Genomic DNA, 24,057 nt, shown 5'->3' with positions numbered 1-24,057 from the left:
TGCTCATCCTGCGTGTCCCGGATGTTTAGTCTGAATTTTTTAATCTGAATTTTGTGATCTGAATTTGACCTATCGAATTTGAGCAACCTGAATATATTATTTGAATTTTATAAACTTGAATTTTTGATTTTGAATTTGTTAACATCGAAAAATGAAAGTGAAAATGAGTTATTGTAAAATGTGTGGGTTGAATTCTAAGGCAAAAAAAGTTCAGTAATCAAAATTCAAAGGCTTAAAGTTCAGTAATCAAAATTCAAAGGCTTTTAAATTTCAAAATCTGATGAGACAGATTTACTTCCATACATCTATCTTGTATCCATTGAGGCCTTAATTACATAGATTGTATACAACTGTAAGTTACTTTGATAAAAGTGTCTGCTAAATGCCTAAAAGTGGTAAAAGTGTGTGTGTGTGTGTTTGTGTGTGTGTGTGTGTGTGTGTGTGTGTGTGTTACAGAGTTCATGATGGACTTCTCACCGTATTTGGAATAGACGTACAGGAAGCCGAGGAGCCGCCCGTCAACTGCAGCTGCATTTAAACACAGGAATTGGACACTATATTGGGTAGTAATTTTGTAGGTCCAGTCAGAATCCGAGCGTCCTCTGTGCTTCCCCTCAGATTCAGTCGCGTACACTTTATAGACAAATATTAGTGAACGCCTGGTCATTAGTTTGCTTGCCATTCCAGAACCATAAGCATAACCATATGAAGTTGTGCTTCCTGTAACGTTCATAACAGCCTCAAATCCTTTGAAAAGGCTATTCAAAAGATTTTGGAATTCGTCTGTGGGAATTTATGTCAATTAAGTAAAAAGAAAGTCTGGGTCACATTTCACCTTACTCGACATTGAAGTGCTGTGGAGGTCACTGGAGTTCTTCCCACCAAAGTCATCATGCATCTAAGCATAACGTAGGGGTTTTCACATATTTTTGGCCATGTAGTGTATTACAGAGTTAAAAACAAATAATTTTGTAACTAAATGAGTAATTTTTGTTTTATTTTTTTCTGTTTTAAATTTTGTATTTATATTTATAAGCATATGTTAAAGGAAAGCTGTTCTGGTGTAACTTAGTAGCTAATGATATACTACATCATAGCTTTTGTAGCCAGCCAGTGCAGCTAAATTCATGCACATTCTCAAGAAAATCAATAAAATAGCGAGCAATAAAGAATAAACAATGAGATCCCTTACACAGTTTCTTTAGCTCAGTCTTTCAACTACTTTTAACATTCAGCACAATTCCCCAGGAGTTAAGCTTCAGGTGGAAACGTCGGCTCATGAGTGGTTCATTTTATTTTTATCAGCTGCTTTATTCTGGCAGGGTTGAGGTCACTGACTGCAGGGCAGGAAAACCCTGGACAGGGCATCGATCCATCACAAAGTTTCAGCCATCTTCTTCCTCAGAGTTTCTGGGTAGCGCTGTGACTTTGACCAGGGCTAGAACTAAATAAAAATGCATTACTGAACTGTTAAACTGTGTAATTGCTTGTTTAAATGAAGAAGCAGGCTGATGTGTCACTGTAGTCGAATAGAGTCAGACCAAGCTGATAATTTAATAAAAAACTTATTTTATTTTCATTTGGAAAAACACACTCAGTCCAGTCCAGTGAATCTGTACTTAAATAACAGCAGAGAACGAGCAAACAAACATAAACAAGCACACAGGAACAAACACACCCTCTGCACTTTATACACAACCTACAAAGTCCTGAAAACAATAAAATCATTTATTTATTAAACACAGTGATTTGAATAGAATTGAAATAGAATTCCTCAATAAAAAGGTGTCTGCAAATGAATTTATAGTTGTTCTATGGGAGTGGTCTTATCCAGGATGACAGTTTTTATATTTACAGAACTAGAGGGGTTACTGAATGAGTTGATATTATGACCATTCTTTGGCCTGCAGTCACCAGATCCAAACCCAACAAAACTTGTTTTTTATTCTTGACCTGGAAACACTGGGTACAATACAGGAACACAGGCAGGACAGGGCCGGGCCCTAATTCATCACAGGGCCTCCTTCCTCTTCCCAATTCCTCAGACTTAGTGAGTCATGTCTGAATTAACGCCCAGCTGGCCGATAACACAGCTGAGATCCAGATTCGATGAGATCCATCTTAGCGGTGCTATTGGTTGGCCGGCTGTCTACCCCAGGGCTAGCGTGAAAGACTGCTGCACCACTCGATCTCCCCAACTTGATATCCAGAGGAGATTTTGGATTAAGGTGTTGACAGTCTCTTTCACCATTCTGAAATCTCCAAATATAGAAAGGTCTTTTTAAAAAACAAATGGTGTTTTATCCCTCCAGGCCCAACTAAGACACAGAAGAAGATTTTCCACAAGATTTTGGACTGTCTGTGGAAGGTTGTGCCCATTCAGTCAGAAGAGCATTCGTGAGATCAGGCACTGATGTTGGATAAGAAAGCCTGGCTCACAAGTTACATTCCAATTCTTCCCAAACGATGCTTTTTGGGGTTGAAGTCAGGGCTTTGTGCAGGCCACTGGAGGTTCTCCACACCAGACTTTGTCAAGCTGGAACAGGAAAACACCTTCCTTAAACTGTTGCCACAAAGTTAGAAGTTATTTATGTTATGTAATTGGTTGTATAGACCTATTAGCTAGGAGTGTAACTGAAATACCTGAACTTAATAATTAGGACCACAGAGTTTATTTCTTAGCAAATATTTCTGCTGATTCTGTAATAATTTTACTTAAGATACTTAGTAATAATTTTTGTGATGAGAAATATATTTATTTAGAATCTTTTATTTGATAAGGCACAGTGGTGTAAAGGTAATTGCCCCCTGTCTGATTGCCTCTGTTACTGCATATTTGTCCTACTGATTTCAGATCACTGAAAAAATAAATTAAACAAAGAAAACTGGGTAAAAAATACACCTTTTTTTGTCAAATATAATGTATATAGGGTTATCCAACACATTACCTCAGTAAAAATAATTGCCCCCTTAGCGACTTAAATCAACCAGTTCACCAAATGCAAGCCAATTTAGTTAATTGAACGCAGCCAATCTGGATTTTAGCAGGTCAGTAGAATATAAATCTCACTCATCTTGATCCTTACCATTAAAGTCAAAGCAGTCATGGTAAACTGTCTATAGAAACACTAACACGGATGACTTGTTTTTATAGAGAAAGGATTAAAGTCTGTCTGTAATGTCTGTAAGGACGACAGTTTTCTTTATAGTTATTGCTGCTTAAGGTGATTCAGCCAGCTACTAGGTTAAAGGGGCAATAATATGACCGGGGTGATAAGGGTGTTGTACAACTTTGTTTTGTTTTTAAATAAATGAAGTGATTTTTTACAAAATGTTATTTTTATGTTTCATCCCTTTAAGTAATTTTGGTTTGAAAGATTTTCTCTTCCTCTCTCTGTCTGACTCGGCCATGTGCCAGACGTTCTTCAGTCTTGTCATTCATCTGCAGCTTCTTACTGTGGCATTTAGCCAAAACACCCAGCACTAGTGCGCTCTTTCCATCTGGTGTCCCCACCCGTCTCAATATGAACCCCCAAACATCACCCCCATAAACACTGGCCTAGATGGGGCCATTTAATTACAGGGCGACACAAATGTACTTATTTACTTGTATCTAAGGCACATTTACAACAACCAGTCCAAATTCTGCATGTTTTTAAGAGAGAGAAAGAGAGAGACTACATACTTCAGACATCGGACACTTCGACCCTGTCCCAAACAGCACAAATGCAGCCTTGTGGTCTGAATTTGCATGTACCCATGAGGTCCAAAATGCTATAGGTTGTCCCACCACTACTCAAACCATGAACTTCCATCTAAATGGCAAATGTCAGTATTTCACTGGCCACAGTGATGCATCTGCACAAGCTCTTGACTATATAAAACAACATCGAGGTCACAGCACTGGTCAGGATGGCAGTGGATCTGGTGCTACCCAGAAACAAATGTAAAATATTCAGAGATGCACTCAATATCTCAACCCTGTTTCCCCTGTGTGGACCTCACCATATCTCCCTTTTGCCTGTGCATCATGGTGTCAAGTGCAGTTTGTCTCACCTTGTACACACCAGGTGAACCACACACTTGGGCTCATATGCCTTTTTTTACATTATTTCTTGCACCTAGGACGACCACAGGGCTTGGGGTGCCATTCAGGACAGGGCCTAAAATCCCTACTGAACACCTGATGGATGCTACAGCAGGTCCTCTGTTCAGCAACTCGTAATAAACAGTAACACAAACACCTTCACCTCATGCTTCCATTCATCCAGGAGAAACATCTCAGTCTTTCACACACACATGGGAGTTCAGCGCCTCCTCCAGCAAAGTGCATTTGATTTGGTCCTGAATACAGTCACTCAGGTGTGGACCACACACACTTCCAGCTTCCAGTTGTGAAGTCCACAGTGTGTAATACCCACGTCATTTTTTGCTTCATTTAATTCCTTTTCAGTCCCTCATAACGTCTTTTTTTGTGGAGACTCCTTTTAAAAAGCTGCAGCAGATTTATGATATGCTCTCGTTTTTGGGGACGTAATCCCAGCTGTCCCGCTGAATGTTCTCCTGCTTTTCCTTCAGTCCTCGCTTGAAGAATCCAGCCTGCGAAGAAGAGACATGTCAGAAAAGAGACGTCAAATATTTTACATCCTAAATTTACTACGTTTGTATTTTCAGATATAATTCTTTTACACATCCAGCCTGTACTGAGTTTAACCATGATGAGATTAACCAAATGTAACTTTTCACACATGCGCCATCAAATAAAATGACCTAAAGTTGTGACCGAATTGAATGCAAGAAAATGAGATGTAAAACCTTAGCTCATGAGCCTAAGTGACAACTTGAACCAGAGACCTTTTACTATCCAAAAACATATTACTCACAATAGCTGGATAATTACGTTTAGTAGAAGAAAAGAGCTAAGTGACTTTTTGTTTAAAAGAATCTCAAGATTGCCAGTCTATACTGTACGTCCCTTAATTATACGTAGCCTAGTGGTTAAGGTACTGGACTAAGGTACTGGACTAGTAATTGAAAGGTCACCGGTTCAAGCCCCACCACTGCCAGGTTGCCGCTGTTGGGCCCTTGAGCAAGACCCTTAACCCTCAATTGCTTAGACTGTACATTGTCACAGTACTGTAAGTCACTTTGGATAAAAGTGTCTCCCAAATGTTTTGAATGTAAATGTAAACATCTGACTTCAGCTGTAGCATAGCATTCAGAAGGCAACTAATAAATGTTCCTTACCTTCCAGAGACAAAAGACCAGCACGGCGAGAATGCTCAGGCCCAGAAACAGACTAAAGCCGATGATTATCTGAGCCAAGACAGGCGGCAGCTTCTGGCTGTTGTGCCCCTCCAGGCTCACCTGCAACAGCACAGATGTTTCATTAAAAAAACAACCTCTGGATTGACAGTAAGCAGAATGCTGAGGTTCAGTCTGTGTTCTCACACACATTCACAGAGAGCAGTGTTTAATTCTCTGTACATGATACGCCTCCCTGTAGAACCCTGGGGGTTGATTAAAGGTGGACAACGCGTGTCGGAGGGGTCAAAACATTACTAATAGTGGTATAATAAATTTTTCATTTATTTAGTACAGAATGATGCGGATTGAGACACAGCAATGGATGCGTGCAAGCAACTGGCTTTGCAAGCTATCATTAGTCATTCAAATATTGCTCTGCTATCCGCCGACCGGGCACCTACACGAACATACAGCTGGCTGTGTGTCTGCAGGGGGAAGGACAATGGCTGTTCTTATTGCTGCTGTGATTGTGGCCTCTGCACGAGAGATGGCTGATTCACGGATAGCAGTGCGGATAGCCGACTCTCTGTATGCTATACTGGCCTCTGTGTGACTCATTTCTCTCAGGCAGATAAAATTAAGCAGTTAGAAACTGCAAGCGTGTTGGATGTGTGTGATAGTCTGCAGCTCTCCTTAGTCCCCCAAGTGGGGGTCTGCAGTGGCGGAGGATGTTACAGGTAGGTAATTGGATATGACTATAACATCACCATATCATTACTGCACTATAACATGACATATTAGTGCACCATCATTAATGATGCTGTGTATTCAGTACTGATTAGTATAAGACTGAGTTTCCCAGTGAAGCAGACTGGAGGTTTGGACTGTTGATTCAGGGATGTGTGTGTGCTGTGTGGTGTGACTCACTATAGCGTAGATGTTGTCCTTCAGCAGGATGGTGTTGTTGTCCTTGACCGGTGACATCACAGAGATGATGCTGTTCATCTGCATTATAGCATGTCTTCCCTAAAAAACAACAAGAAGTTTTAAATCTCAGTGGTGCTATCAGCCACTTGGGCATCAACACAGACATGACTGGCTATGTCTCAGAGGATGGAGGGGTGGCTAAAGCATGCGATTGATTAGTGCCCAGTCAAGGGTATTCCTGCCCTGCGCCTAGTTTTTCCTGAGCCAGTTACAACCCTTATGAGGATAAAGTGGTTGATGATAATGAAATAAAAACAAATTCAGGGTGTATGATGTTTATGATAAACACAATTAACCCTACAATTTATCGCTTCAAATATATTGGGACATAAAAATGAAAAACAACAATGAATTTAATCTGGACATAAACAGTCTATCACAGTGGAGTTTTTACATTAGTGGGTTGGGAAACTGGGAGAAAATTGTTTTGAATGAAAATATGTTTTGTTTTATGTTTTTTTTTATTATTATTATTTTTGCTCCAAATAATGAGCAATCCATTTCCACACAATAAACACAGAACAATATTTATTTCAATATTAAAACCTGTGAAAAACCAAATACAAAAAATATAAGTATATATATTTTCTACACAGAATTGACATTAATGTAATAAAAAATCCCACCAACATTGATGCACCTGCTGTACATACCAGAAGAACACACACTACCATATCATTACTATGTTAGTGTCATTTCAGTCCTGACATTGGTCCATGTGCCACATAATATCTGGTCAGTGGGGGTCCTATGTGGGTATTTTTTAATTATTAAATTGGGTACAGGGGGTGAGATAGTGTACAGAGCAACAGATGGGCTATAATCAGTGATTGTATGCATTTTCATTTCACTTCATTATCATTGTTCCACCACTTTATCCATAAATTAATTTATTACACCTGTTAGCAATTGTTGTGGCCGAAACACTCTCACTCACTTTCTTAACCGCTTATCCAGTCAGAGTCGCGGTGGGGTGCTGGAGCCTATCCCAGCTTTTCAATGGGCGCAAGGCACACAGTAACACCCTGGATGGGGCGCCAGTCCATTGCAAGGCAGACACACACTCATACACATACCCATTCACCTATAGGGCAATTCAGTGTCTCCAATTAACCTGACTGCATGTCCTTGGACTGTGGGAGGAAACCGGAGCTCCCATAGGAAACCCATGGAGACATGGGGAGAACATACAAACTCTGCACAGAAAGGACCCGGACCGCCCTGCCTGGGGATCGAACCCAGAACCTTCTTGCTGTGAGGCGACAGTGCTTCCCACTTAGCCACGGTGCTGCCCGTGGCCGAAACATTCAAATAAAAAAATAGTGTCCAGATACTTTTGTTCATACAGTGTATGCTACATAAAAAGAGAAGTGCTAAATATTTCTGTCCAATCACTGTGTAGGTTCATTACAAGTCAATGTAATTTTTTGACGTGAGACTCACTGGGCTGATCTGGAGAACATCAGGGTTGAGCTCCACCTCCAGATTGACGGTGACCTCTTTGCCGATGTCAATGTTACCGAAGCTGCACTCGATGATCCTACACGCCCCGTCTACTTTAACACAGAACTGCAGAAGAACGACAGAACACACATCCGTGATGAGGACACAAACTTTGTCACTGCAATTCTCAGAAGTAAAAGGGCACAGAGAAGGAATGAAGCTGTACCATCGTCCGCTTGCTGCTTTTAGACATGTAGAAGACCAGATCTTCATAGAACCGAGCTTTCCTCACATCACAGTCGTCCTTCAGCGGCTGGCTGTTGTTCTTCACATGGCACACGCCCTGAGTTGTCTACAACATGCATATAATATTTAGAATAGCAATAAATACACTGTAGCTAAAAATGAGATGTAGCTAACTATGAGATGTCAGACAACCCATTCCAGATTACAATAGAACCCCTTTTTAACTATAAAAAACTTATCATAAGAGTTTGCAGTGTGTCTGTGGGAACATCTGTCCTCAGTCACAGACGACACTGATGCTGACTTAACACTGACATTCCATTTCATCTTAAAGATGTTTATGGGGTTAAGTGTGCAGGCAACTGGAGTTTCTCAGTTAAATTATAAACACAAATCACAGATTCTTCTTGTTATTGCCTTTTACTAAATGTCCCAACTTTTCTGGAAAAGGTGTTTGTATATACACCTAACATTTAGTTGATTCAGCAGGTTGCAGATGTGTATGACCAGGTGTCAAAACTTTAGTATTGTCCTGTATACTGAAGATGTCTTTTATTATGAAGTGCTATTTTGTCTTGTTTCCCACCTCCAGCTCTCACCTGTAAATCTGTGATTCGGATGAGTTGGTCTGGATAGGGAACCATGACCTGAGGGATCTCGATTTCTACTTTGGCATCAAGAGCTTTACTGGGACCAACGTTCATCACCTGTGAATCACAGAAACGTTGATCATCACAGAACTGAAGGTAGGAAGCACGTCTTTTTTTCACATTTTCATCATAAACATATGATAATAAACATATGACTGCAACGTTTACAACATTACAGCAAAGAAAACACTACAAAGTGCAGCTCTGGATTTTAAAAGGAATAAATGACAAGGCTTTTGTGAGTACCTTAAACGTGTAGTTGAACTTTTCACTGTAGCAGTCGACTGGTGTCAGTTCATGATCTCCAAATATGAATGTATTCGGAGACACAAGTCTGCACATAAAAAGAATGCATGATTTAGATAATTAAACAAACATGGTATTATAGCAGAAACATTAAAAACATCACATTATCACATTAAAAAGGACACTTTTAAGACTTTGAGTCTCCACCGAACCAGTAATTAATCTTTCCAGGAGTTGCCAGCTTATAAAAATTAAGGGCTCATCAACAACTCATTTACCAAGTCATCTAAAACCCCCAAAACAACTGGAGATCCAGCTGGTCCAGCTTCTATCAATTTACAAAACTCACAATATAAAAAAGCTAATAATCTGGTTGATTTAGCAGCAACACAACCAAGCATCTGTGTCTGAATCATATTTTAATTAGTATTCTGAAATCATTAGCCTTAATAACAGAGACAACGGGGGGTACTTACTTTTTCACACCACTGTACTGTACTTCAATACAGTGAAGAGTGAGTGCATTAAAAATAAACCCAGCCTGTTTTACTTCTCAACCACTTTATGATTCAGTCCACATTGGGTTATGACAGAGACCAAAAGCTGGTCATGTAGGCCTCACAAACATTAATAATATTTATTTATCCATCCAACTATCTGTCTTTCTACTGACTAGTCCATCCATCCATCCATCCATTTATCAATTTGTCTTTAATTTGTCAAATCTGCCTGTCTAATTGTCTGTCTGTATGTCAGTGTATTTATCCTTCCATCTATTCATCTCTTTACTTATGATCTAATACAACATGTAAGAAGTAAGTTATTGACTGGAATGATTCTGTCACTTACCCGTGTACATTCAGATCCACACCGTATCTCAGTGGCAGAGTCAGATGAGCCACGTTATCATGTAGAAAATCTTTGTTCTCGTAGTTCTCTCTGAAATAAACAGCACATACAGTAATTAGTCATGATAACTGAGTGTTTGTGAAGGTAGAGGAATGTTTTATTATGTGTTGTGATCCAGAGTTTTCATCCTGCATGTACAGAGTTACTGTAAATCAGTAATGATTCTACAAAATAGTTCAGAAATGTGTCCAGATGATTCGCTGGAATTCAGGAATAAATTAAAGTCAACTGAAACATGCCAGATGCTTTCTTACTGTAGCTCAAATGTGCAAGCGGTATAAAGAAAGTAAATACGAGTTCCCACTTCTTAGTTTTGAGAGAAGTTGAATGCAGCATGACTTCTGCTTTCCATTTATGTCTTATTTTCCTCTGAAAATACCTGTATTTAGTATTTAATACAAACCCTGTTCCTGATTTTTGTAGACTACAAAATCGCTACTGTCACTTAATTATTCACACTTTAAGCAGCCACAGTGTATCTGTGCAACATCAAATAAACATAACAGCAAAGTATGTAAGAAGTAAAATAATTGTTGGAAACAGCTACTATGCTGTTTCACCTCGAGTGACTCATGTTATCCTGTACTATATGTTTACCCATCACCCCTAACAACATCCAAACATACTAGCGCTCTGTGTGTGTGTCTGTGTGTGTACCAGGTGCTCCATTATAATCCATATATAACACACACATCCACACTGCAGCACATTCATGTAAAACTCTTACTGACCAAGACCAACCAATGTCATTTCCTTTCATAAACTCATTCCTCTGGATTTTGCTTTGGTTTGAAGTTCCTAATTCATTCAGCTCTTCTGCTTTAGCCCAGACGTGCCAGTGGTGGCTGATGGCAAATTGCACTAAGAGTGAGTATGGCAGGTGGGAAAGACTTAAATCCCAAATGAATGATCATAAATGCAGACCTACAGTAAAGCATTTCTCACCTTGTAGCATTGATGCTGATGCTGAGATCCCCAGCACTGCTGTTCTGATTCACATCCAGTAATAAGCTGATGTTGAGCTGTAAACCCAAGAGAATCAAATCAATATCAGATAGTACATACAGATAAAGAGAATGATCATTTTTCCTTGCTTTTGTCTTTCTTACAGATCAATAAACGTTGTAATAAAATGCTCCTGTAGATCATGTGGAGGGTGGAAGTGAGTTTAGACAACCTTTACCTTGGACCGAGCAGGAATGTACAGATTTCCCACACTGCAGTCCAGACCGATGGCTGTTTTATCTTCCTCAGCGATCTCACAACTCACATGTTTCTCCTCCTGAAATCCACCATCAGATTAAAAATTAAACTTTACCCTGTGATTATTGGGTATACGACCATTACATGTAAATTAATAGGCATTGTTATGTAATCTATACCCAGGCTGATGGCACAGCTGGGGATTTGAATCCTGGATCCCAGCAGTAGTGGGCTAGCATCATTTATCATTGTGCCACCAAACTGCCTGGAGTAAGATTTCAGTTTATTGGAATTCGGGGGAACTTCTGACTGAAATACCCAACTCACCAATTAGAGGGGCACCAGTAGCCAAAAGTATATAGACACACCGTGTATTTCTGGAGTTTAGGTGTTACAACTTCTCATTCAACATCAGTGCTTGACCTTACTACAACTCTTTTTACTGCATATGCACAAAGAGTGAAGGCTGTTAAAGCTGCAAAAGGGTGCAAGGACTTCATATTAATATTAATAGCCATGGTTTTAAAATAGACGTTGAACAAGCTCATGTTCAGGTAGCCACACATTCCTGCCCATACAGTGTACATACACAATTATTATTAAATATGATGGTGCGCTACCAAACACACCAAAAGTGCAAGAATGTTGTGGCGAGGTAACGCCCAACGACATATAAAATATCAGAAAATAACAGTCAAGGAGGAGGCAAAAATAACAAAAAGCCTGCCAAGTCAGTTACTCTGATACTCTGATATCAGAAAAATTCTCTTGGCATTATCTTACCTACACCAAAACTGCTTGTTAAAAATAGACACATTATGATGTGGTGTTTGTTTCCTAATGAAAATAAACAGCCAGAATCTCTCTCAAAAACAGTTTTGTAATTCCACAAGTAGAAATAATTTTCTTAAAAAAACAATACTTACTAATTACTAATTACTAAGTATTTATATTGCATAAAATACACCAAGTTTTAAATAGGGCAGTGGAAGCTCATGTGTTAAGGTACTGGTCTAGTAATCTAAAGCTTGTTGGTTCTTGCCCCATATCTGCTAGGTTACCACTGTTGGGCTTTTTGATTATGATTCTTAACCCTCAATTGCTGGGACTGTATTCGCTCACAGTTGTGATTCTCTTTGAGACAAAAGTTTCTGCTAAATGCTGTAAATATAAATCATAGAAAGACATGAAAATTTCACACAACATGTAGTCATCATGGTGAGGATGAAGGAGCTCTTAAGGACAAAATCATTCAACAATAATGAAAGTTAAAGCTACAGAGCCACAGCACACAAAGATAGTGAGAACTTTAGGAAGCCCCTTCATGTTCACCATCACTGATGCCGCATAATCATTTTTCCGAATAATAGCAATGGCTGTCATCCCCAGGTGGGGCGGTCCGGGTCCTTTCTGTGCGACCCTGACTGGATAGGTGGTTACGACAGTGAGTGAGTGAGTGAGTGAGCAATGGCTGTAGGCCTTTTATAATGAAACCAGGGGTGATTTGCATATTAACTTGATTTATTTGTATGAACCTTTGTTTATTACTTTTTTTTAAAAGCAGTGATAGCTCAGTAGTTAATGTACTTGACAAGTATCACAATATTGCAAGTTCAAGCCCACACTGCCAAGTTATCAATTGCTTGGACTGTATTCAGTCACATTTGTAAGTGGTTTTGGATGATGGCTTGTGCTAAGTGTCATAAATGACTTAATATAGTGCCTATATATTTAAGTATTGTTTCTACTAATGACACCTGTTTGAAAACATATTGTTATGTGTGTATACTCACAGCGTCGAGCACTTTGATAAAATGCAGGTTGTTGGGGAATCTGAGGTGCAGCTTGGGAAGAAAAGCATCGTCTCCAGAGTTAACCAGTGTGGTATTTAGCATGATGGTCTTCCCGTTACCCAGAGCAAAGTATGGCATGTTGTTGTAAGACCTGCCGAGAAAAGTAGCACCTCATTAAAGACTCAACTCACTATGAAGTAGCATTTCTGTAAATATAAAGCTCATTTCCAGAAACGTTGAGAATTTTGTAAAATGTTAAAAAGCTGAAAAGGACTATTTGCATCCAGCTGTAATCCTGATAATCAAGATTTATATAAGCACCAGGTGTAAACAGGGTCTACGGTATTGGGAAACACATTTATTAAGCATGGAAACAAACAAACAAACAACAACACCACACAAAAATCTGCATTAAAATCATTGCATTCATTTGCATCCCAATTTCTTCACTGTCTGCTTTGAAGAAAGGATGAGAGACGGGGAGAGGATGGGCTTCGAGTTTGGAGCCTTGAAACGAGGCACCAGGTGCACATCTGGTAGTGTGACAAGTCACACTCCCCCAATCACAACACACACTGAAACGCTGCTGCCTTATGAATAATCAGATCATGCATTATCGCCGTCGACAGTCAAAGAGGTCCATAAATTAGTTCATTTACGGCTGGAAACATGATCCAAAATGCTAATTTCCCCCCGAACCCCCTCCTCCGACACACACAGACCAATTAAACGAGCCGAGCCCGGGTCCACACTAGCACGCAAATGAAAAAAATGTTGCTTGTGTGTTTTGGCCACAGTTTTCTGTCCATCATGAAATGTGAAACGAAAAAAAAAAAACAGCATGTGGACAGATGTTTGAGCCATGACACACCATTACGTCAATACGTCGCCACCATGCTCCAATCGAGTGGAGTGGGCCACATCCCAAATGGTTTCTGACCTTCTTTTTCCATGAGCTATACAGGGAGCAATATGCTGGCTTTTACACACCACGCTGTATGGTCAAAACGTGTGACCATTCTCAGTCACTGAGTTCAGGTGTTTCAGCCACACCCATTGCTAAAGGTGTTTAAAATCAATTTCATCAAATAAAAGTTACATGCTTCCAAATTTGTAGCAACAGTTACAGTCTGTTCCAGCATGTCTTTTCCCCTGTGCAATAAAGTGAGATCTAGAAATTATGGTTCAACAAGTTTGATGTGTAGAACCTTCAGTGGCCTGCAAAGACCCCGAACTTATTTATCTGTTTATTTATTATGATTTTAACATCATGTTTTACACTTTGGTTACATTCATGACAGGAACGGTAGTTACTGATATTGATTGTGAGCCAGGCATTCTCTTTTATCATCAGTCCTGATCTCACAACTTCCCAGACATGCTCCAAAATCTAGCAAAAAGCCTTCCCAGAAGACTGAGGACTGTTATAGCTGCAAAGCAAAGACCAAGTCTACAATAATGCCAATGGTTTTGGAATAGAATGGCGAACATGATCATTAGATGTCCAAATAATTTTGGCCATATAGGTTACATTTTTGAACTGGAATGGGTTACAGAAACCCCGAACTAATATACAATGAACAAAGCACGCATGGGAATGAATTTGCTGAAATACTATAGTATGACAGTGATTAGTTACAGCACTGAGGACATGATGACGATCATTGTGCAAGAAAAATGAGAATTTACATCAACTTACTGTGGAAGCACCAGATGTGCAGAAACCTGCAAGTTAGTCGAGCAGTTCTCCCAGGCACAGTGTCGGGCAAACCAAGTCTAAGAACACATGCGAGAAAAGTCAAATATTATTATCTCTGCAGTTTACTGGGGAACGCTGGCTATAATCGCATTCATACAAAAACTGTGAACCATGTAGAATATCTGGTACTGAAATAAAGGTTAATCTGGAATGTTAACACAGCGCACACACACACACATACACACAGACACTGTACACATGTAGTGGATTCAGAAAGTATTCAGACGCTCTGACGCTTTTTGTGCACATTATTGTGCTGTGGATTTAGGCATGGTGAGGTGCTGGTACCTGGTTTCTGACTCGGTTGGTGAACCCGTCTCTCTGCTGTAACACTGCTTTGAGTGGCGGAAAACTTGCAGACGCTCGGTTTACCACACTGTGTTCACCCAACTCGTACTGCAGATCGAAATCCAGCGCTGTGAAAATATCCCGGACATCCCTCTGAATACACACACACACACACAGACAGACACACACATTATTAAACAAATCTACACATGTAATCCCTTCCTGACTTTTCTTTACCCCCCCCCCCCCCCCCCCCCCATTTTGTATAAAACTATAATTATAGCAGCACTAAACATGAGGTAATGTAGATCATTTAAAATATTTTTTATATGTAAACATTATTATGCTGATTACTTAGTATTATATATATATAATACTAAATCATATTATTATATTAATTATTATTATTTAAATTAATACTATGCTTTAGGTACTTTTGGCAAAATAGGCATTAAATTGTGTCTAAAAAAACGAATTTCCCTCCTATTATTAATTAATAATGCATTTCTTATGTTAATAATTAATTTAATTTTTGCATTTTTAATGAATTACATTGTGTGTCATTTATATTTTTCAGTATTTTACACATAGTTGGAGGTGCGACCGTGCACAACAAAGCACTACATCGTTAGAAGTGATGAACTATTTATAATTAACAACTGCACTAATCCCATCAGCCTTTTGTGGCTGATACTCACTGCTCATTTTCTTTTCATCTCATGGCCAGGTTTGTGTGTATCTGTATTGTGTGTGTGTTTTGTGTGTGTGTGGTATATGAGCAACATTTAACCACTAAGGTAGAAAACAAACACCACAGCCAGATTCATCTGCTATATGAACGTCATTTGTGGTTCAAACGACTCATCACAGTAAAAGGCTAAATCAGCATAAATATCATCTGCCATGCTTTCTTAAAGCATACTGAGTGGATGTATAATGTTGGCTTCAACCTGTTATTTACTTCTTGTTCTCTTATTTAGTCTTATTTAGTATAAAGCTGTTTTGGAGTAAATAAAGAAACACCAAGCGATCACCAATCCCATCTAGTAACAGAAAATCAACTCATTTTGTTTTAGCCCAACCAACCCCATCCTCCCATTACTGACTTCCCAGAAATGCTCCAAATCTAGTGAAAACCTTCCCAGAAGACTAAGGGCTGTTAAAGCTGCAAACCAGAAACAAAGTCTAAAGTAAGGCCTATGGTTTTAAATAGAATGGCCGACATGATGATGGTTGGGTGTCCAAATAATTTTGGCTGTACAGTTTAGATTTTTGAACTGGAATGGATTACTTCTCCTGCTGGTTTACAGAAACTCTGAACTAATTTACACTGTATACACCCCATCCTTACATTACTGATGTGCACAAGCACCATGCACTCATGAAGCTCTCCATCTCTGCTCGGGCCTTTAGATCAGTAAATAACCACAAGCTCTGAGCCTCTGCAATCACTGGGTGTTTTTACACCTCCTCTTGAGCTCTTGGGGTACAGCGTGTGGGAAACGTCTTTAAAATACCACCAGTGAACTTATAAGCAGAAAACGTTCACACGCAGTCACACCTTAAAGCATACTGAGTGGATGAATAATGTAGGCTTCAACCTGTTCTTTACTCCTTTTCTCTTATTTAGTATAAAGCGGCCCTCATGTTTTGGAGTGAATAAAACACCAGACAATCACCAATCCCATCTAGTGACAAAAAATCAATTCATTTGTTTTTCCCATCTGTAATTTGCATTAAACTGTAATTTGCAAAAAAACACAGTGTACACAAAGACATACAGTTCATTGCTCAGGCCTTTAAATCAGTAAATAACAACAAGGTTTAAGTCTCTGCACTCTCTGGGTGTGTTTCACACCTTCTCTGACTATACCGTCAATTGCACAGACGTGCTAGGGCTGACCCTAACACATAGTCAGTTGTGTGAGTGTGTACAAAACAGTAACATTTCTCATTTACATCTGCACTAGAGATAAAATGATCAGGGGGTTGGGGGCGGGGGTTGCGGAGGTGGTGTGGGGGCCTTCATTATTTAATTACTTATGCAAAAACACAAAATGTGGTTTAAACTCGTTTAAAGGGGTGCTCGGGTTGCACAGCACTTTATCATGCTAGCCCTCCACAACTGAAATTCAGGTATAAATAAATAAATGCATTATTGTGTGCAGAGAGCCTCGCACTGCCGATTGTGATCAGCTGCCCTGACGAAGGCTCCTCGACCAATAAGCAGAGGTTCTAATTGTCCAGCAAACCCTGTTTAGTCATTGTTCCTCCAGCTACAGATGTATGTGACTGGTGGCAGAGCTGGGATTCAAACTTTAGAGCTCAATATCTCAGCACTAAAGGGCTAGCGTGATTTACCGCTGTGCCACTTGGGCATCTGATCATATAAAAAAATAATAATAATAAAACGATGAAATAAAAGAAAGCACAATTTGGAATCAAATCTGTTGTAAAAATCCTGCTCAGACCTTTAGATAAGTAAATAACCACAAGCTCTGAGCCTCTGCAATCACTGGGTGTTTTTTACACCTCCTCTTGAGCTCTTGAGGTACAACGTATGGGAAACGTCTTTAAAATACGAGTGAAAGTACGTATAAGCAGAAAACTTTCACAGTCACACCTTGAAGCACAGAAACCTTGGGAACCAAAACCACACCTTCGCAGTCTGTCTAAATTCACTGCTATATACATGAAATTATTATGTACTGTATATTCATAGTGTAGTAAAGTAGTGAAAAGGTTACATGCTTTTCCACTGATGAGAAGAGAATGAAAAAATCCCCATCTGACCTTTTCTCAGACACACCCAACTGGTCTCTAGGTATGAATGAGTAAGTGTCCTACCTTGCACACAGTGTTCTATGGATACACCATGACTGATTATTATTATTTTATTATTATTATTAATTAATAATTATATGGAAATACTTTTGATGATTTACTGGAAAATAGGAAGCAGTTAAATGTGCAAAAGACAAAAGTTTAATCGTACAAAAACGCCAGCAAATCAATCTGTAAAATTTGAGCAGTTACCTGAACACAACTTCAGGCCATTATGTGAACTCGACTTGACAAAGGTGAAACGCTAAACCAGGACTCATTTGCGTCACCTTAAATTTACTCTCAGTGAAGAACATCTGCTTCTCCTTCCGTTTCAGTTATTTATTACACTTTCAAATCCACTTTCACACTAAAAAACACTTGTTTATGAACATCACTGCCACCACAACTTCCATTAATCATGCTTACAAATGCAGGAAGAAGCTGAAGCACCTGATTACTGCAGGAGAAAAAGGTAAAATGTCTCTGAGAACACCTGGACCACTCACACACTCGCTGAAGCTCCATCAATCATCTAACAGCCATTCTTGAAGTCTGTTCATGACTCTGTTTTACTTTACTGACTCAGCACTTTGATGCGATGCACTTAACTCATTTGGCAACTTGTATCACAGGCAGCATGTAGCGCAGATGGGGGAATTTTACAGGAAGTGAATTATGCTAATCTAAGAACTGCACCGAGTACAACCTGTCCATGTAGCACATTTTAAATTTTTTTAGAGTCAAAAGTTCACGTACACTTGTAGAAGACATTTATGTTAAAGCAGTTTCGGGATGTTAATAATTTCTGCAATCGTTTGTTTTCTGTGACTGAGTTACTGGAACACATACTGCTTTGTCTAAAAAACAAGAATATAGCAAAATGGCATATTAAGCATTTGGCTATAAATATAGGGCCTTAAGAATAGACCCATGCAGTATAGGACCTTGGGAGTATAGGGCTTTAGGCACAAAGTGCATTAAAAATACAGAACAATGAAAATATAGGGCCGCAGATTCAAGTGCTGAGTGCAGGGCACTAAAAACAATGAGGGTTTTGGTAAAAGGAATATAAGACTTTGGATATATATAATAACATGGCATTGGGTGGCATATATAATTTGGCATTTTACATTTACATTTAGCAGACGCCTTTATCCAAAGCGACTTACAATTGAGACTGTATACACTGCAAGCAATTGAGGGTCAAGGGCCTTGCTCAAGGACGCAACAGCTGCAACCTGACAGATGTGGGGCTTGAACCAGTGACCTTCCGGTTACCAGTCCTGTACTTTAACCACTGAGCTTCCGCTGCCCAGCAGTAAAGTGTGCTACCCCATTACCAGAGATGCAGGGACTAGCCATTGGCAGGTGCGCTCTCAGTACTGTTCCATAAAAAAAGGAGTTGCATTAGGAAGGGCATCCGGCGTGAAATCTGTGCCAAGTCTAAATACAGAAGCAGCCGAAAAAAAAGGAAATCTATTTTTCATTTAATATATTTATGGACATCCCAAAACATATAATTTTCTTTATATAATTTATTTATTTCATATGTTAGCAACTGTGTATATAATAATGGCTAAAGGCTTTTGGAAAATATAAGTTTGGAAAAATTGGATTCTGGGAAATACGACCCAGACACACACACACACACACACACACACACACACACACACACACAGACTGTAACCAGGGGCAGGTTTGAACCCAGGTCCACTGGACTCTAGACTTACACTACCCACTGCACCACTGTGCCATCCATCCAGCAAACAATTAGGGAATATAAAGCCTTGAGAGCATGATGGGTATCCTGTTTATAAAGTTCTCCTGCAGTAATCAGGTGCTTCAGCTTCTTCTTGCATTTGTAACCGTGATTAATGAAAGTTTTTTGTCTGTGAAAGTGGATTTGAAAGTGTAATAAATAACTGAAACAGAAGGAGAAGCAGATGTTCTTCACTAATATAATATAATATAATAGCCCTTATTTATTAAAGTTGTTAATAAAGTAACTAAAGCATAGAGTCAGATAATCAACATAATCACACAGAGGCGGCGTTTTCTTACCCTCATGAAGGCCTGGTGCTTGGTGCAGGTCAACTCTCCATGTCTGGCCCTCACGCGACCTGTCGTGATGTTGGAAGTGCCATTGGTGTGGAAGTTAAAGCGAGGGGGGAAGGGTTCCTTGTGGTTTACATCAGCGCTAAGGTTGTACTTTAACTCTGGAAGAAAAAACATTTATTATTATTTAACAATCTAATAAACCAGACAGTTTAATGAAAATGAACTGTTTATGTCAGTTTTATTAATCAGAAGATAAAACTTCTTGCTTTATACAGAGAAAAAAAAAATCCATGTTAGCATCCAAATGTTTCATATCAGTGTTTACAAAAACCTCAGACCCTCAGGGTAACTGTTAGTGCAAATTCAAAAAATCTTTAGGTTGATTAAAACATGCTTCTTATATTAGAATATACACGGACCAATATACATGGTCAAAAGTATGTAGACATCGAATGCCCAGTGGTTTTGTTGTTGCTGTTTAAGACCTGAATGAATATTGAATGTATTCCCAGAATGTAACTCTGAACATAAAAGTGCCTAAACTAAAACAGGTCAAAACAGATAGAGTTTGCTAGTTTTATGCTGATGTAGTAAGCGGTTAAGCTGAGAAGTTACAGCAACATGCTTGAAAGGGTCGTGTTGTTTCAGGAGGAAGTGTGCAGGAACAGTTAATGACAGCGTTTTGAAAGAAAACTGCAATCTCAAACTATTTAACTTCACTCTAGAATCTAACCAGCTCATAAACATCTCACTGACAAACCCTGTCAGGACGTCTGAACATCCAAACCAGGTCCCTTCATGATAAACCCATAAGTGGAGCCTGGTATGGTTGAGCACATTTGCCTTTGTTTGAGGACAGGCACTGAGACACACCCAGGTGGTTGTAACGGTTGTGGAAGAATGAGGGATGTGGAGCTGAGATAAGAAGCTGTGGTCAGAGTCTGAGCAACGGTCATGTCCTTACAGCAAACTTCTGATAACATGTATACCATACACACTGATGAAGGATGGGGGAAGGGGGTTTACATACTCTGTTAAGTCATACTATGCAAATACTGTACATGGCCAAAAGTATGTGGACACTTGTTCAAAACCACTGGAAATTTCAAAACCATGTGGAAGCCCCCACTTGCAGCTATAGCAGATTCCACATTTTTCACAAAGTCAGGCTTTTTTAGGACCGGCTCTAAGGTTCACTCATATGTAACCGCCACCAATGGCTAGGTTCACTTAACGTCATGCATTAACAGATTAACAAAACCTTTGTCCCGGGATTGACTCCAGAAATGCCCCCCTACCACTGTAAGATAAGAAAGCATCTCTCACCTATGCGACCAGGTATGGCTTTTCCCTGCACCATAAAACACACGCTGACATCCACACACACGGCGGGAGAGTTGTGTTCAGTGCACAGGCCTACAGATCGATTTACACTGTCAGGGAGGATCAAAAACGCTTCGACCATCACCACAGGCCGAGTCCTAAAGAGAGAAAAGACCAAGTCAAACTAAGCAATCCAGACCATTAACAATGAACTATTTTAGATGATTTAATTTTCAAACAGTTTCGGGAGTCCCGGACAATTGGCAAGTTTGGAGCTGAACACATGGACAGAAATCACAGATTGTTTTAGCTCTCCGCCTTGACCAGACAGTCGGAATTGCTGTATCAGCACAGAGAAGGTGAATCTCAGACAGGACGCCACTTGTGTGCGTTGAATTCTCAGCCAGGCCAGTGGCACCGTAGATTCTAGAACTGAGTCTAGAAGTTCATTCTTTTTCATTATATTTCATTTTCATGTTTTACCACTGCTTTATTCTGGTTAGGGTCAGCTTTACTGGAACCACTGGGTGCAATGCAGTAACACACTCTAGACAGGATGGCAGTCCACCTCAGACATATCATAGCCAATCGTGTCAGTATGTAGACGCCTAACCGGCCGATTGCACCACTGAAGATTCACACCCTGAATGTTAGTGAAAGTGGGCCAGCATTATTTACCACTGCACCACCCCAGTGCCCCAAATTAAAGTTAAATCGTGCATCTTTTACAGCATTTACTAACAGACATTCAGTTCAGCTTAAAAGTAAAGTATGTTTGTTTGGAACCTTACCGTATCACCACTGCAGAATCAGACAGAAAAGCTCCAACTGCCACATCTGCAAAAAAATAAATGAACAAATGTTTAAACTGATTCTTATATTGATGATACTAAACACAGTATTGCTCAACATAATGTATAAATGTACTCCAGTTACAGAATTACAGGTTCATTAGTTATAACTAGTATAGATAGCTGACATAATTTGGTAATAAATATAAAACTCAACCAAATTAAAACTGAGATTCAGCAGTACAGTGACCAAGTGAAAATCATTAACACTAAATGTACAACACAAATCATCAAATATTCTTCAGGAACTATGAGCATCATTTATGATACACAGTGAGGGGTAACACATATTTGGTCAAATACATTTAACATACTTCTATGATGTGTTTTGACTGTGTACTTGTGTACTTGTGTACCTGTGTAAAAATGCACAGATTTTATATGCACTATATGGGCAAAAGTATTGGGACAAGCAGTCTAAATCCTTCAGCAGACACTTTTCTTCAAAGCAATGCAAGAAACTGAGGCTTAAAGACTTTGCTGAGGTGTCCAACACTGGCAACATGCTGGTAATGAGACTTAAACAAGCAAACTCCCAATCAACAGTCCAGTACCTTAACTGCTGAGCTACCACTGACTTTTCAATTTCGTTGTACTAGTACAATGACAACAAAGACATTCTATTCTATTCTATTCTATTCTAATTAAGAAGGGTGTCCGCAAACTTTTGACCATATAGTGAATGCTCTGTTTTCAGTGTGCACACTGAAGTGATTGGTCAAACATGATTTTATTCATTTCCTGTGTAAAAAGAAATTAACACACTGTTGTGCAGTGATGGAGTCGGGCTGTTACCTGGGTAACCATTGCTGTCAACATCAATGCCTCCAGAAATGGACTGTCCAAACATGCTGAGACTGGTGCCAAGGACGGAGCCTGAGATCCTCTACGGGTCAGAACACACACACACACACACACATTAGCCACACAGAGACTCTTCACAGCAGATATTGTCAATCCATGGAACAGTTTAACCACAACAGTCAAAAATAAATGAGCCACTTTCCATTCCAGACTGGATTTAAATGACATGTAAAATACCCCAGTTATACTTAACAGAGACATTTCTGTGTCTGTCTCAGAATAGATGTTTTCCGCCACTTCACTGAGCCAATACACTTACTGCATTACTCATGAACACACCACCCTGTTATTGATCAGGACAAAAATGTCTAAAAGCTGAAGGCTCTTAGCTCTGCATTGTATGTAAAAACCTACTTAAGAAACTGGTGTACAAGCATAAATGCACAGTTTGCACCACATGCACAGAGCAAGACACAAACTTTACTTTACATGCATAATGAAGGTTAGAGTGATTAGTGGTAGCTGGTTTAACCTTAGTTACTAAGGTTACTTTCACCTTCCAAAACCTGATATAAACCATCATAGTCATGCTACAGGTCCTTGTTTTTCCAGCTAAAATGATTTTCTTTGTATTTCTTTTGCCCCAAAAATTTTGATGAAACATTCAACTAACAGATTTCTCATACATTATATGGACAAAAGTATTGGGACACCCCTTCTAATTTTGAACTGTGTTTCAGCCACAACAATTGCTAACAGCTTTGGAATGAACTGGAATATCAACTGAGGCTTTCTTTATCAACATTAGTGTCCAGCCATATGAACACACTTTTGACTAAATGGGCACAAATTCTTTTAGAAGAGTGGCTGCTATTATAGCTGAAAGGATCACACACACAGAGGTCACTCTATTTTAATACCATTTCCTTTAATTAGATGTTCACAGCACTTTTGTAAGTCGTTCTCTGCTAAATGCTGTAAACATAAATACATCATTTAGAACTCTAATTAAATAAGATTTTTAACAAATGATGATGTATGAGTTGATGGACTTTACTAACATTCAAGCAGGTCTGCATACACACAGAGTGTAAAAACAATGAGATGGCTGAAACAGGATGGACTGAGCATGATGGGAAGTTGAAATAAAGAGAGTAAGAAGAGAGGAAATGCCTGCTGACGTCCCGCCTCCTAACCAACAGCGCAGTGTAAACAGCAAAACAAGGACGTACTTGTGAGAAGCTAGACGTAATCCCAGTCTTCCTCCCATTGTAGATATAAATAGCTCCACGTAGGTCTTCCTCCTGCGGTGCGCCGATGGCAATGTCTGAAACCAGTCAACATTCAAGAGTCAAGAACAAATCCAAGCACACGTTACAGACAATCTGATACACACAGTGTAACTTCAGTCATCTGTGTCGGCA

General features: G+C 39.4%; 2 protein-coding genes across 4 annotated transcripts in view; one reads left to right on the top strand and one right to left on the bottom strand.

Moving 5' to 3' along the window:
- The window catches only part of cerkl (ceramide kinase-like), a 79,810-nt gene extending 71,176 nt beyond the window's left edge, over positions 1 to 8,634 (top strand). Inside the window, exons 13-14 of one of the 3 annotated variants that reach the window (XM_063006129.1) lie at positions 457 to 563; positions 8,516 to 8,634. In XM_063006129.1, the coding sequence (XP_062862199.1) occupies positions 457 to 538 (82 nt within the window). In that variant the 3' untranslated portion in view covers positions 539 to 563; positions 8,516 to 8,634. Of the gene's footprint in view, positions 1 to 456; positions 3,333 to 5,254; positions 5,354 to 8,515 lie in introns of those variants that run through there. The other 2 variants (XM_063006128.1, XM_063006127.1) reach the window with 2 other exon arrangements.
- itga4 (integrin alpha 4) overlaps positions 1,550 to 24,057 on the bottom strand; it is a 41,375-nt gene continuing 18,867 nt past the window's right edge. The window contains exons 11-28 of the mRNA XM_063006126.1: positions 23,866 to 23,960; positions 22,625 to 22,715; positions 21,770 to 21,815; positions 20,982 to 21,136; positions 19,659 to 19,813; positions 14,772 to 14,924; positions 14,424 to 14,500; positions 12,725 to 12,875; positions 10,912 to 11,010; positions 10,674 to 10,750; positions 9,669 to 9,758; positions 8,820 to 8,907; positions 8,523 to 8,630; positions 7,904 to 8,029; positions 7,678 to 7,803; positions 6,175 to 6,273; positions 5,248 to 5,367; positions 1,550 to 4,599 (exon numbers count right to left, since the gene is read on the bottom strand). Coding sequence (XP_062862196.1) covers positions 4,507 to 4,599; positions 5,248 to 5,367; positions 6,175 to 6,273; positions 7,678 to 7,803; positions 7,904 to 8,029; positions 8,523 to 8,630; positions 8,820 to 8,907; positions 9,669 to 9,758; positions 10,674 to 10,750; positions 10,912 to 11,010; positions 12,725 to 12,875; positions 14,424 to 14,500; positions 14,772 to 14,924; positions 19,659 to 19,813; positions 20,982 to 21,136; positions 21,770 to 21,815; positions 22,625 to 22,715; positions 23,866 to 23,960 — 1,949 coding nt within the window. The 3' untranslated portion in view covers positions 1,550 to 4,506. The remainder of the gene's footprint in view (positions 4,600 to 5,247; positions 5,368 to 6,174; positions 6,274 to 7,677; positions 7,804 to 7,903; positions 8,030 to 8,522; positions 8,631 to 8,819; positions 8,908 to 9,668; positions 9,759 to 10,673; positions 10,751 to 10,911; positions 11,011 to 12,724; positions 12,876 to 14,423; positions 14,501 to 14,771; positions 14,925 to 19,658; positions 19,814 to 20,981; positions 21,137 to 21,769; positions 21,816 to 22,624; positions 22,716 to 23,865; positions 23,961 to 24,057) is intronic.

The sequence above is a fragment of the Trichomycterus rosablanca genome, chromosome 12 (genome assembly GCF_030014385.1).
Source record: "Trichomycterus rosablanca isolate fTriRos1 chromosome 12, fTriRos1.hap1, whole genome shotgun sequence".
NCBI lineage: Eukaryota > Metazoa > Chordata > Actinopteri > Siluriformes > Trichomycteridae > Trichomycterus > Trichomycterus rosablanca.
Note: the sequence above shows the minus strand (reverse complement) of the source record. Positions and strands in the feature narration are given on the sequence as shown.